This window comes from Mirounga leonina, unplaced genomic scaffold (genome assembly GCF_011800145.1).
Source record: "Mirounga leonina isolate KUSES-001 unplaced genomic scaffold, KU_Mleo_1.0 Mir_115, whole genome shotgun sequence".
Lineage (NCBI taxonomy): Eukaryota > Metazoa > Chordata > Mammalia > Carnivora > Phocidae > Mirounga > Mirounga leonina.
This window is the reverse complement of record NW_023270268.1, coordinates 84,004,638-84,019,578: the sequence shown is the minus strand read 5'-3', so window position 1 is coordinate 84,019,578 and position 14,941 is coordinate 84,004,638. Positions and strand designations below refer to the sequence as shown.

The 14,941-nt window shown below is 30.5% G+C and overlaps 1 protein-coding gene across 3 annotated transcripts in view; it reads left to right on the top strand.

Annotated features, from left to right (window-relative positions):
- ACAP2 (ArfGAP with coiled-coil, ankyrin repeat and PH domains 2) overlaps positions 1-14,941 on the top strand; it is a 127,771-nt gene that overhangs the window by 84,441 nt on the left and 28,389 nt on the right. For 2 of the 3 annotated variants that reach the window (XM_034999861.1, XM_034999858.1), the window contains 5 exons: positions 4,227-4,339; positions 8,938-8,958; positions 12,119-12,170; positions 13,660-13,760; positions 14,341-14,446. In XM_034999861.1, the coding sequence (XP_034855752.1) occupies positions 4,227-4,339; positions 8,938-8,958; positions 12,119-12,170; positions 13,660-13,760; positions 14,341-14,446 (393 nt within the window). The remainder of the gene's footprint in view (positions 1-4,226; positions 4,340-8,937; positions 8,959-12,118; positions 12,171-13,659; positions 13,761-14,340; positions 14,447-14,941) is intronic. The other variant, XM_034999860.1, reaches the window with a different exon arrangement.

Sequence of the window (14,941 nt, the reverse complement as noted above, 5' to 3'; positions counted from 1 at the left end):
ATCTTAAAAAAAAAGTAGAAAAAAATTAAAGTGAAGTCAGTAATACAAGTAAGGAAAATTTTATTGGTGATGGGTTATTAATATTCAAAGAGAAACATTATTTACAAAGGGAAGGATTTTCTACTGGATCATCTTTAACTTAGTTACTTCCAGTTATAGTTAGGTAAGACTAACTTCCTGTTTTGTTTTGTTTAAAGTTAGACTCACTTTTGGTTGGGTAATTTGTGTTAATGACAGTACCATGGAGAGATTGTTGAAAATTGGGACCAGTCATTTCTAATTAAAATGAGAGATCATGATAATTGTAGATACTTGTGACTGTTTGCTTAAATTGAATTATTTAATGAATATTATGTATCTTTTAATATCTTTCCCTGTTGTATACACAGCTCAGTGTTGTACTGAAGGGCCAAAAGTAGTAGATTATTGAATCTAATATTAATTTACTCGATTTTAAATAATAGTCAATTACTGCTGTACTTTAAAGAAAGTAATGCTATTTTGCTTTTTTTTTTTTGCCCTTAAATGCTGACACAAGGCTGCATTACAGGTAAAAAAAAAAAAAAAAAAAAAAAGAAAAGAAAATGATTCAGTCATGTAAAAATTAAGGGAAAGTATGTCTAATGTACCTAATGTAATTATTTACATACATACATTTTTCAAGAATTGAAATTGATCAATTAAAGAAACAATGATGCTATGCACATTCATGTACATGCCTTTTGGATATGTGTACATATTCCTGACATATTTATACCTAGGAGTAAAACTGCTGGTTCAGAGGGTATAGATAAATGCTAAATTACTTTTCAAAATGATATTACCATTCCTGACAGGCAGCACTGTGAGTTCTTAGTGCTCCTTGCCACCCCATGGTATTGTGAGAGTTTTTAATTTTTGCTAATTTTGGTGGGTAGATACTGACATCTCGTTGTGGTTTTAATTTATGCTTTAGTTACTAATGAACTCAAGTACCTTCCCCTGTGCCTATTGGTCATTTGGATATCCTGTTTGTGAAATGTCTGTTAGTTTTTCTTCCATTTTTCCAACAGTTTGCCTAACTGTTGATCAGATTCTTCATATCATCTGGATATAAGCCTTTTTGGGGGGATATATGTGTTTTTAATTTTCACATAGTTTTTTTTTTTTTAATGTCTTTTATGTTTGGTACTTTTTGTGTTTTGTTTAGTAAGTCCTTCTTATCCCAGGATCATAAAGATATATCTCCTGTATAATCTTCTAAGTGTTTATAGATTTGCCTTTTATGTTTAGACCTTAAATCCATCTGTAATTGGGTGATTGTGTATGGTGTGAGGTAGAGATCCAATTTCCTTGTATTCTTATACTGGTATGTAGATGATTCAGAATCAGTTAACTAAAAAATGTGTTCTTTCCCTACAACTCTATTATATCTTCTGATTTACATCGTGTTTGCATACATGTGAAGTCTGTTTCAGGTTTTCAATTCTTTTCATTGGCCTTTTTGTCTTAATTGTGCCAATACTATGCTGCTTTAATTATTTTAGCTTTATAGTATATCTTGATATCTGACAAAACAAAGTCTCTTACGTTCTCTGCTTCAAAAGTGAATTGCCTAAATTTTGTGTTCTTATATAAATTTCAGGGACAGACTTTCAGGTTGCATAAAAATAGCTTTTGGGATTTTGATTGATTTCATTGGATCTATGAATCAATATAGGGAAGGATTGATATTTTTATTTTATAATGTCTTCTAATCTATGAGCTTGAAATATTTTTCTTTAATGTCCTTTATAAGCTTGATATTTTCTTCTACATCTTTTGTTAAATTTATTCCTAGATACTTATATTGCAAATATTATTGTAAATGTTGTCTTAAAATTTTCTTTTCTCGCTGTTTACTCTTATTACATATTAGAATAAAATTGATTTTTCTATTGACTTTGAAACCTGTTTTCTTGTTAAGTTCTCTTTAATGCTAATTTATCTCTGGATTCTTTTGGATGTTCTTGTACGAAGTCATATCATCTGCTAATAATAATAGTTTCTTCCTTTCAGATTTTTTCCCTACTTCTTTTTTATTTTTTTGGCTAGGACTTCTAACATAATCTTGAAGTGATAATGGTCCTTCTTGTCTTGGTTGCAATTTCAGAAATAACTTCTCTTTATTGGTCAATCTTAGTCTTGCCTTCTCTTCCCTGGGCCTCACACCAAAGCTTCAAATTCTGATGAGGCAAATGCCCTTAAGGTGAAATCTGGCTTCCTTGATCTGCTTACCTCTTCAAGCCTGCTACTTTCACTTAATCTTTTGCCTTTGAGTATTTCTTCCTAATTTGTCAGGTCATCAATATATTTAAATTATAGTATTATATATTTTATACAATGCTATTACTTTCATTATAAAATCATATAATCTCTCACATTTTAAGTATTATACAATATTAATTGATATTAATAGTAAATAAATTGAAGACAACCTATCTCAGGAAATATAGTTGAAAATTAGAAAAATACTTATAATGCACTGTACTTCAAGGAGGTGATATTTTAATGTTTTAAGTAGCATCAGGGTCATTAAAAAACTGCCAGTGTTATAAATGAAACCTTTAGAATGTTGCCAAACTCAATTATGTCAATTGCTGACATAATCATCTGTGTGCACAATTAAATACATTACAGCCTCAAATAAATTTTAAATGAGGGAATTAAAGTTTTCCTGATTTTTTTTCCCAAAGAAAAAGCAGGAGAAAGTGTAGCAATTTATTTATAAATTCTGTTTCATTTGATTATTTTGGATTAGCATATTTTTTATGGTTAAATTTTTGAGAGATATCAGCAGAGGTTTTTAATTTTGTTTTTCTGAATTTATTCTGTTTCCATTTTCCATCTTTGTAGATGCTTAGATTTGGAAGGTTCCTAGGTGATTCTCACTCTGCCTCCCCTCTAGGGGAGGACCCTCACATCCCAGCATTCTTGGCAGATGGTCTTGTAGCTTCTGCCAAAATCTTTCTCAAGACAGAGTTTGCTATTTCCTAAAAGGATAATATTCTAACTTTGATTATTGGTCCAGAAGTAATTTTAAAAGTTCTGAGACTGATTTTTAGAGTTTTAAAATTGGGGATAATAGCAGTCTTGCAGTTTTTGTACAAATTACTTTGTAAGTTCATCAAGAAATATTTTATTTTTTATTTTAATTTTTAAAAAATATTTTATTTATTTATTAGAGTACGAGTTGTGGGGGAGGCCCAGAGGGAGAGGGAGAAGCAGAAGCAGACTTCCTGCTGAGTGGGGAGGCCAATGTGAGGCTCCATCCCAGGACCCTGGGATCATGACCTGAGCTGAAGGCAGACGCTTAACCGAGTCACCCAGGTGCCCCAAGATTTTTTATTTTTAAATGATCTTTACATCCCACGTGGGACTCGAACTCACTACCCCGAGTCAAGAGTTGCATGCTCTACCCACTGAGCCAGCCAGGTGCTCCATCAGGAAGTATTTAAAATATAAGATTTCTGATTTCAAAACTTCATGAATCCTTAGAGGAAAATTGAAAGTTTGAATTGAATTCATGTGAAGACTAGAATGTCTAGAATGATAGAAGATTATGAGTCATTCCATAAGCCTTATAAAAAAGTGAGCTCAGCATGCCCACTTCAAAATGTGGTTCTTTGCAAAACAAAATTTTATTTTAGGAACATATGCCTTTATTCTATTTCTGAACTCCCCAGTAGTGGAGTTAGTACTCCTATCAGATTAAAAAACTACCATAATAGTAATATACTTAGAGAATAGTGGTTGATTTAAGTAATCCCAGTTTAAATATATCTATGTTCCTTTTTTTTAAATTGATATCACACACATCACAGTACAATATTAGGATAAAATGAAAACATTTTAAACATAACATGCATTATATTGAGTTGTTCCTTTTGTCTGTTTGTATACATAATATTTTGTGCCTTTAATCACTGTGTATATAATTTGTATTGTTTTTCAGAGTATTATTCTATATAATCATCTGTGTTTTAATATTGTCATTATAATAATTATTGCATGACAGGCCATTGAATTGAAATACCTTTATATATATATACACCCCTAACATTTAGGTCTCCCCTTTTCTTATGACTTAATATAACTTAATATAACTGTTTTAATACAAAGCTTTTCTGTGGTTTGAGCTGTTTCTCTATGATAAATTTGTTGTGTAAGGGACTTAATCAAATCATACAAACCTTTATTTCGTTTAGGATTTCTCCAGTGATGACTCTAAGTTAGAATATAATGTAGATGCTGCAAATGGCATTGTTATGGAAGGATATCTGTTCAAACGAGCCAGCAATGCCTTCAAAACTTGGAACAGGTAATATATTTCAAATACTAGTCTTGATCTTGGGACATTGTTTTCTGACCTTCCCTGTGATTTGGCAACTCTTTCTTTCATAATTCTTTAAATTCACCGTCCATAATAACTTTCTTGAACCCAGTCCATTGAAGATAAGTTGCCCTTCTAGGAAAGGGGGTCCTAAGAAGCAAGTGAAAAATGATAGCACTAATTCTAAACTATAAAATTTAAGCAAAGTATAAACCAGGAAGCAAGAATTTTTTTCTCCTTTGGGTTCCTTCTCTGTGTGATGTTTATGTACATTTTAATTTAGTGTTTGCTTATGAATTTTTACTGATCTTTTGAACTTTGCAATAACTTTAACCAGGACTTTTAGGAAATGAGATTGTTTTTATATGTGAAGTGTGTGTGGCAGTTGGTGCTCCTTTATTCTAGACTTGATGGCTACCAAAAATGTTACTTTTTGTTGTTGTTAAACTGGTTTTTATAAAATATTAATCATGTAAATGTCTGTTATATAAATATATGAAATATTTTGTTTTCCTGTGTATTAATATAATAAAGTGAAATAATTTCAGACATTAAAGCATTAAAAAAAAAAAGATGTTGACTCAGGATCATCCTTCCAAAAAGTAGTCATTAGTCTTTTATTCAAGGATACCTCTGTTTTTGCAAAAAAACCAAAAAAGTAGTCAGAACAATTTAGTAATAATTGAGAGTAACATTGGGTTCTGGTGAATTGATTTACATTATTGGTTGGATGTGTTTGTTTTATGTGCTACATGAACAGAACATGAATTCACTTAATGATAGAGAAGATTGTTTTCTTTTTTAAAAAAATGGACATTAGCAAAATAAATAGAATTTTCTTGGTAAATTTAATTTAATATACATTCTTGTTAATTTAAATGGAAACTAATGCTTGAATATTTCATGTATTAAAATGGATTCCTAGTGCACTTATTTTGATTTCTTGGTGATGAGGTTATATGGAAAAAATATTCACTAGTATTTTCAAATGTCAGTGATTTATTGAGCATTTCCCTAGCATTTGATATTGCCAGATATTTAAATCTATGAGGTATTTTTTTATTTGAAATAATTTTTCTTTATCTGAGGATGAATATAAACTAGAAGGTGATCATATTTAATATTAAATTTAATATTTAATAAATATTTAATTTAATATTAAAGCCTCTTTGAATTATGTAGAACTTCTAAAATAATGTATGAATACAGAAGGACCAACTAAGGTGGTCTGGGTAGAAATAGTGTTTCTAACTAATGTAAAGTGAAAATGAAAAATTAAAATTCTGTTTTCTAAGCTGTTTAAGTTAAAACAATAATCTTTTAAGTTTTTCCTGGCAAATTTTCATAGCCAGAATAGGAAATTAAAATAAAAAATAGTGTGTCACATTTTTATAATAAATAAAGATTTCTCAACCAGTACAGTTTCATGAGATAATGTTAGAATTGAATTTTAACCTTCAGATTTCAAAACAACCTACTTAAAGTTTAACACAGTGAAAATACAATAAATCCATAGAAACTATACCATTATGTTAAGAAGAAATGAAATGATCTTCCATGGACTACTCCAATGAGAAATGATCTCAGACTTCAAAATGAAGCACAGTAAGTGTTAGTGGAAAATTGCATTGCCATTTAAGGCAATAGGAGAAATTTAATTCTGATTTAAGCATGGACCTTTCATTTTTATTATTTGTTTCATGAATTCTATTAATTGACATAGATAATAAAATGTAACTAAAAGCAAGTAGGGAATAACTATTAAATTCTCAGTTGTAGACATGTTACCTTCCTTTTTTTTTTTTTTTTTAAAGATTTCATTTATTTATTTGACACAGAGAGAGCACATAAGCAGGGGGAGCAGCAAAGGGAGAGAGAGAAGCAGGCTCTCCGCTGAGCAGAGAGCCCAATGCAGGGCTCAAGCCCAAGACCCTGGGATCAAGACCTGAGCTGAAGGCAGACGCTTAACCGACTGAGCCACCCGGGCACCCCTGTTACCTTCCATTTGTAAAGTGGGAAAGACAATGCCTTTGGAAATGAGGCTACTCTTTAAAGGAGATGCCATCTAATTGTAGTGGGGTGACAGTTATTGATTAGAATCATGGATCGTATTTCAACATCCTAATTTTTAGTAAAGAAATGAAAGTGCAGAGAGATGGTTGCTCTTTGAAGGTCACACGGCTGGTCTGTGACAAGACTGAGGCCTAAAACCTGTCATTTTTTTTTTTTATGTGCTATGGAAATTCCATATAAATTTGTGTTTTGATAAAATAGAATATGTCAAATCTTTTTTTTTTTTTTAAAGACTTTATTTATTTATTTGAGAGAGAGAGAGAAACAGCATGAGAGGGGAGAGGGTCAGAGGGAGAAGCAGGCTCCCCGCTGAGCCGGGAGCCCGATGTGGGACTCGATCCCAGGACTCTGGGATCATGACCTGAGCCGGAGGCAGTTGCTTAACCAACTGAGCCACCCAGGCGCCCTGAATATGTCAAATCTTTTAAAAATAGCTTAAGAACTATTAAAATTTCCTAGTCTATTTACATTATTAGAAAAATTATGGATAGCAGATTATTTCATTTTTATATGCCTTTAAAAAGAGTGTTTTCATGAAAATACCAGTAAAAAGCAGACTTCTAAGGAACATAGCATATAAGCATTGTATAAAAGTATCTTCATAGAAAACAAGTCAAAACCTTATAACAAAAGTTTTAGATATTTTCTAGGTTATAGATCAGTAACGGTGAAAGGGAGAAGAAAAATCTATTAAATGTTAGAATTTTTTTCTGCTTTTCAATTTAAAAATTTGGAATGTATCTTAAATTTCTTACATGAAGCTTATAAAAAATCTAATCTCAGGAAGTACTTGGCAGTTACCTTCCCTTTACCTATTATGACTGTAGAGTCTGTCCTCCTTCTCTAATTAGTTCTCTATCTAGCTTGATTTCATATATTCGATTAGACTTCAAATAAAAGGCTGTATTTGTGATATTTGTACCTCAACTTTAAAAATCTAGGATTCCAGTTCTTCAAGCATAAAGATTTTTCTGCTTACTGTTTACGTATCTTCTTTAGATTGTCCGTAGATTAGTTTTAGGGAACACTTTTCCTTGTAGTCACTATAAGGTACCAATCATATGATGACAAATTTGCCATTATTTATAGTTCTATGGAATAGTGGTGTGTAATATTTTCAAAGCCAACATTTATTTATTTATTCATTTTTATTTCAATTCCAGTTAACATACAGCATAATAATAGTTTCAGGTGTAGAATTTGTGATGCAACACTTACATAGAACGCCTGGGGCTCATCACAAGTGCCCTCCTTAATCCTCATCACCCATTTAAGCCAACTTTTAAAAAAGACTTACTTCCTGAGGGAAATGTGTATTTGACTAGGAATTCCCAGGTAGTTTTAAAACCTGTCCCTGTGCTTCATAAAATCTAAGCATCATTCTCTAATTTGAAATTTTACGGAAGAGATTATATGTAGTGTGATGTGATTGAAAGAGTGTAAGAAGTGAGACACTTTATGTCTTATGTGAATTGTTGAATTTGTCTCTCGGTTTCAGATTTCTAGTTTGTAGTGTCTCAGGATTTTTATATGTCTATAATATATATTTTTCTGAAAAGGTGAGATCTACCAAAATTATCTCTCCATATCAGGCCATTTCTCAATGGCAGCTTAACCTCAGACTCGAATCAGTGCCAGATGCATTATTCGTACCTCTATGTCTCTTTTGCTTTTTATGATACATTCAGAAAGATGAATGAACAAGGAAAATAATTAAATACTGAGATTATTTAATAGTAAACTGGTAAAATGAATTAAGAAACTGAATTATTACATGCTATGGTCAGTCTGTTGAACTAGAAAATATAGCTAAAAGCATAAAATGTATTATACAGTTTCTTAAAGTATTATATATATTGCTAGCACAGTTATAAATTTTATTTTTATCGACTTTTTGTTTAAAATAAGACGTGTATGCATAGATTAAAGATACTCTACTTATGTGTGGCCTTTGAGTGTCTGCTGTCATTGATGAAAAGGTAGGAGGTAGGTTTATTTGCCTAATGATATTTTATAATCTTTGAAATTCTTAATTAGTGATCCTATTTTCCTTATGGAAAGTTTTCATTTGTTTCAGGTTTATGAAGATATATCTATAGTGATTATTTCCCTTAATTTTTTAGGAACAACTTATTAAGAGGAGAAGTACTGTATTTTATAGCTATCACCATAGAGGCAGAAAAATAAGAGTAGAGGTATGCCCAAGTGTGCTAAGTCCTATCAGAACTTTTTATACCATAATAATTGGAAAAAATTTTTGAATATTTCTGAAATATTAGCATTTCAGATTCCTAAGAGTTAGAATTGTGTAAATGCATAATGTATAAATTTGAGAACAAAATGCAACAGATATTTTTGACTATTTTGTTAGGTTTGAGCTTAAGCTTGTTTCTTTAATTCTTGCTTTATTTTCATATCATGCTAGTCCTTTGCTTATTTTGCACATTTGCGTTTTCATTCTTTTACCACCTTTCCTTTATGTTTTAATCCTGCCCCATTTTTTCACATGACAGGAAAAAGCCCGATCATATCAGGTACCAAATGGCTTCCTTCCCCTCATTCCTGCCTTACTCCAGTTTCCTCTTTGGCACGAGAAAGCTCATAATTAACCTGCATTTCAATTGGATTACTTGCAATGGATATAATGTCTCATGTTTTAAATTGGGAAGAAAATACACACATTTCATTTGAGGAATGGAATTATCTTTTCATTGCCAATTGCCTCTATTTGTTTTAATTGAAAATGAAAACATTTGATATATTTATAGTTCCCCAGAGATACAGAATTGTATAGATACAAATGCCTTTGTATCTTTTTTTTTTTTTTAAGGAAAATAAGCCAGTAAACAGTTTCAAAAATTTTAAACAGTAACTAGTAATTAGCGCCTTTGGTGATAATCATATTAGTTTTATTGAAAATAAAAATTCTCAATTCCAGCTATTTTGTTTTAACATTTTGGTCTTTTTCCTTGGGAAAATTTAAATTGAATTTGAAAGATAGTAGCATATATGCTGAAGCTTTTAATTTTGTTAAATGTTCACCTATTTGGCACCTATATGAATATGTGTGTAAATCTATCATTTTTATAGTTTTAGTAAGAAATCTTCTACAGATTTAGATGTTTTACTTTTACATTTTATTCTTGGTTTCAAGTGCAGTTCTAGGACTCATGATTAAACATGGTAAAAGACGCTTGAGTTATTTTTTTTATATATTTTTTCCTTTACCCTCCATGCTATCTGGAAGCTCTCATAGGTATTTCAGTGTCAATAATATCTAATTGTTTATGAATTTAGTATTTTGGTCTAAAGTCTTTATTGAGTTATTTCACTTTGGGATAGATATAAAGTGGTGTATTATTTTTCTTAATGAGCCAAGAAATTTTGCTTTTTAAAAAACAGTCTTATATTTTGGCTTTGTGGTCAGTTTCTGAATTTTGTAGAATATAGTGTAGTTGTCAGCTCGGTGCTTTCTAAAGTTTGTCTTTTTTATTATTTAATTATCTTAAAAATTGTTTTTTAAAGTTTAAGTAATCTCTACACCTAATGTGGGACTTGAATTCATGACCCCAAGATGAAGAGCTGCATGCTCCTCCTCCTCCTCTGGCACCCCCTGGCACCTCTATTTAATTATCTTTTAAAGTAGCTCCAAATTGCAGGCAGCATGAGTTTGAAATATTAAGTATCTTATTCTATACATCATAGGCTATGAACTCTCTCATTTTTCCTTTTATTAGAAATGTTAATAATAGCTAGGATTATCCTATAAGAGCAGTTTAAAAATTATATTCCATTTTACTTACCTGATTAAAGTTTTGATCAGTGTCAATGAATATAGTTGGATCTTTTTTTCTTTATTTCTTTAATGGCAGAGGAGGGGAGACAGTGTCGTACAACATACAGATCTTAGTGTTTTTTTTTTTTCTATGTAAGGTACATTTTGATTTTGTTCCTTAGGAAATGTTGTCAAAATTAAGATGAATTTATAGTGTCTTCCCTGAGTGTACAAAAAAATGAAGATGTGCGAGAGTCACCCAGAAGCAGATAGATGGCAGGGGAACTGGGCTTCAGAAATATACATGAACCTATAAAGTTAATAATCAGGTTTTTATGTAGTGTTTTGTTATTATTTTTAGAGGTTATTATCCTAAGATGCAGCAGTTCAATAGAAATTTATTTTTTAAAGACCTCAGAAGCATGAAAAGTTTACATGGTTATATGGGTGTTTTTCTATTGTGCAGTAAAACTATAGTTTTTTGTAGAATTATATATGATCACTATACTATAAAACATAAGAGTTGTTATTAGTGTAGTTCACCCTACTTCAAATGATTTTTAAAAAACCCACATTAATCAATATCAGAGATTGTTTCCATTGCATGTCATCCTAGTGGCAGGGCTGCACCATTTTGTTTATAGGTATTTCCTTTAACATTTCTAACCAACTATGTGTCCCAAAGCAAAGAAACCCAGAAGTTCTTCCTTTTCTAGCCTGCCTCTTGATGATTTGCATTAGAGGCCAGTCACTTGGTTTTATCTAGATGCTTATTTAACAAATCTCTATTTTAATGGTAAAGGTGATGCCTTTTTAAGTAGCAAGAAAACCTAACAGTCTGTCTAGCTTATAAATAGAAAAGCATCTAATCGTTTTCACAGCTTTGGAGAATTAACTTAATTTTTTAAAATAGAAATTCTAAATATGTCTAAATACATTTTCTAGTGCTTTGTATTAGTATCAATGAAAAGGTAGAATCTCTATCTGCTAATAGATTAATAACTAATGTTTACAATAGAAATCATCTCACATGAAACTAATTTTAAAATAATGACCAAATAGTTTTACCTTTCATGCTTGATGAGAATTTTTGCTTCCTTTTATGAATGGCTTTTGGCTGTGATTTTTTTTTTTTAATAAATCTTTAGGTTCTTTTACTGTTTTAATAAATTAGAATTAGTACATATGCAATGCATACCTTAGCTTTTTCTTCTAAGAAAGATTGCAAGTAAATTGTTTGCCTAATAATTTACAAGAACAAGCAGAACAATATAAATAGGTGAATCATTTTTAGTAATAACTTTTATTATTCTGCTTAGAAGTATTTTATATTAAAGTGAGGTCAAGTGAATTGGCAATTATCTCGTTTGATATCAGTTCTAAAATGATTTAATTTCCTGTTTTGCTTAACAAATCAAATGCTTGCTGAATTAGCTGCAGAAAGGTTGTAGACAAAGCACCATTTATTTCAGTGTTTTGCTGTATACAAATGGATAGTCTTTTTTTACAACATAAATTTATTTCTACTTTATAATAGAAGCAATTATTTGGGGGAAAGATTTTTAATTATTTTTGAGTAACCTCAAAAAACTAAATTTTTACTTTTATAACAGTTATTATTTGGTGATAGTGTAAAGGATAACAGCTGTTGTTAGGATATAAATTTCTGACATAAAATGAATCAAAATACAGTAATTTTATTTTCCTAGTCTGTGGTTTTAAAACTGTTTAAAATTGTTCTTTACTTCAATAGTTATCTCATTGACATCAGTCTATATAAAACAAAACAAAACAAAACAATGCACTTCTCAAAACATAATTACTATCAATTGATTTTCTAGTGCTTTCCCAAATATTTTATTTCTAACAACTGGCATAAATTATGTTTATGAAAACTTAATCTGTTTTTATTTATTTAGACGCTGGTTTTCAATACAGAACAATCAGTTGGTTTACCAGAAAAAGTTTAAGGTAGGTGTTTTATTAATTAAGTGAAATCCCAGTGAGTCCCCCATTTCAGTTCTCTATTCATCTTGATAAAGCAATGAAGTCTTTAAATAGTCATATATGCAAAATTATTGTTTATTAGTTTTATGTTTAGGCATGTATAAGAGGACTCAAAAGTGGAAAGTAACTTTTGATCCTTAAAAGCAGAGTGATTTTGAATCCTGAATTTTTAACTCCTAGTTTTGAGACAGGTGTTTCTGTGTCCCAGGATTATTACTTTCATTTCTTTGACCAGCTGTGGTGACAGGAACAATACCACCATTCCATAGTACCATTTTGAGGCTGAAGGAAAGGGAGCCTTTTAAGAAACATCACCTTAGGGCCAAAGGTGATAATATGGAAATGTGAAATATGACATTAAAATATAAGCTTGAAGTAATTTAAATAGAAACCTCTAAATTTGTTAATGTTGTTTTTATACATTTCTTTTCCTGAACTTTATTTTAAGGTTGAGGAATTTTTATTTATTGGAAAGGCATACTGAGATTACATGGCACTTGAGAATGTTAAAAATAATTAGGAAAAAAAACCCTTTAGTTAATAGATGAATTAATTTTTACCTAGTCTTTGTGAATGATGTATTCAACGGTACATTTAATTATTTTTTTATTATTATTATTTTTAAAGATTTTATTTATTTATTTGAGAGAGAGACAAAGATGGCGACAGAGATAACGAGAGAGCAGGAACTAGGAGGAAAGGGAGAAGCAGGCTCTCTGCTGAGCAGGGAGCCCGATCAGGACCTGAGCCGAGCCGAAGGCAGACGCTTAATGCACTGAGCCACCCAGGCGTCCCTAAGTTGTCCATTTTAAATACTCACTTTACTCTTGAGATATGCAATCTGAAGTTTTATTTGCTTGGTTCTGTGCTAGCACGCTTATTCCACATAAGTTCATGGTTTCTTCTGCTCTGATAAACTTGGTTTTGAGTTTATATTTTTGTTAAGTACTAGAAAAATGATAGAAGCTTTCTCATTTTCTTAAGTATTTTAAGAAGAATATATAAGCTTCTTATTTTTTTTCAGTTACTTAAAACTTGACTGTTAAAGGCTTCTTTTTTAGAGGAAAGTAGCTTTTATTATATGTGAGGGGGACCAGGAGAGTAATGGATATGAAAGAAAATGGAAAAAAATGAAAGTTAGTATTTATTTATTTATTGAGCACCTATTAATTACCAAGTGTTAGACTAAGCTATTTACATATACTTCCATTTAATCCTTGTATAGCAATTTTATGAGACAGATAAAATTATGGACAGGACACAGTTACCTTTATTAGTTATATCTGTATAGGAGTTGATAACTCCTATCTCTAATCCTAAATAAGATAAATATAAATCTTTAAAATTAGACCATTTATTCCAAGTAATATTTTAAAGTATGTTATTATTGGTATTGGTAGTAGTATTTAAAAACTAAGTTGATAAACATGGGAGTTTTGTTTCCTTATTGTAGGATAACCCCACTGTGGTAGTAGAAGATCTAAGACTCTGCACAGTGAAACACTGTGAAGACATAGAACGACGTTTCTGCTTTGAGGTAGTCTCTCCAACAAAGTAAGTGGTTCTAAAGAATGAGAGTTGTTTTTAAGTTTCTATCGTTTATTTTGAAGAACTTTTCAGAGTAGAGAAACATTTGTGTTTTACTTGTGATTAAGGTAGAAAGGAAAAAAGTGCTTTAAAAGTAAATTTTAATAATTAATGATTACAAGTATTACCGTGAGATATTTAAGTAACTTCTACCTAGTATCATTTTCTTTAAATTCCATAAAGATTATTGATGTGGCCATATGAAAAGTTTTTACCTGTCTTGATGATGAACTGACATCATATATCAGATCAATTCCTTTGATAATTATCATTTCATATTTCTACCCAATAGAAAAAATTAGTGTTGTATTTGGTAAATTTAAAGTTTGTTTTTTAGATGTTCAGAGATTTGTGATTTTTTCTAATAGGCAATTTATTTCATTTTTATTAATTTCTTCATGAACATACTCTGTCCTAAAGATAGATGAAATAAAACCTTTAAAAAGAAATTATTTTTGTTAGAAAATTATTAAATAGCAAAGAAACCTTATTATTATTTGGGGGGTGTTAACTTAGTGTCTGAGAAAACAATGTTGTTTTCTTTTAGAAGTTGTATGCTTCAGGCAGATTCTGAAAAGCTGCGCCAGGCATGGATTAAGGCTGTTCAGACCAGTATTGCTACTGCTTATAGAGAGAAGGGTGATGAATCAGAGGTTAGTAAACAGTATTGTAATATGAAATGATACGTTGCCAAAAGTTTTTAATTTTAGTTGTAACATTATATGATTATAACATTTTTTATGGATGATGAATTTTATAATTGAAAGAGGTTTTACTATGAAAATCTAGATTCAATTTCTGTATTTCTTTTTACTTTATCATTTTAGTATATGTTTAATTCAGTATTTGAGTATATGTCCTAGATTGACATAAGGTACTCTAACGTAAATATTTTTCCCAAAATATTTTATTATTCTTATTAATAAAAATTAGTAAAAAATAAAAGACTAGTAATTAGTAAAAATCAAAAAAGGAAAGCTCAAATTGTCTCTGGGTTGAAGTCTCCCTGGATAAGTTAAGCTGAATGTGGAGTGTTGAGTCATAGTCTGGCTTCAGCTTCCCAGTGATTTTACAGACTTCTGAGCAAGGCCATTAGTAAGTTTTGAGAAATGGAACTTAACAATTCCTCTAGTAACTTCTTCAAAATG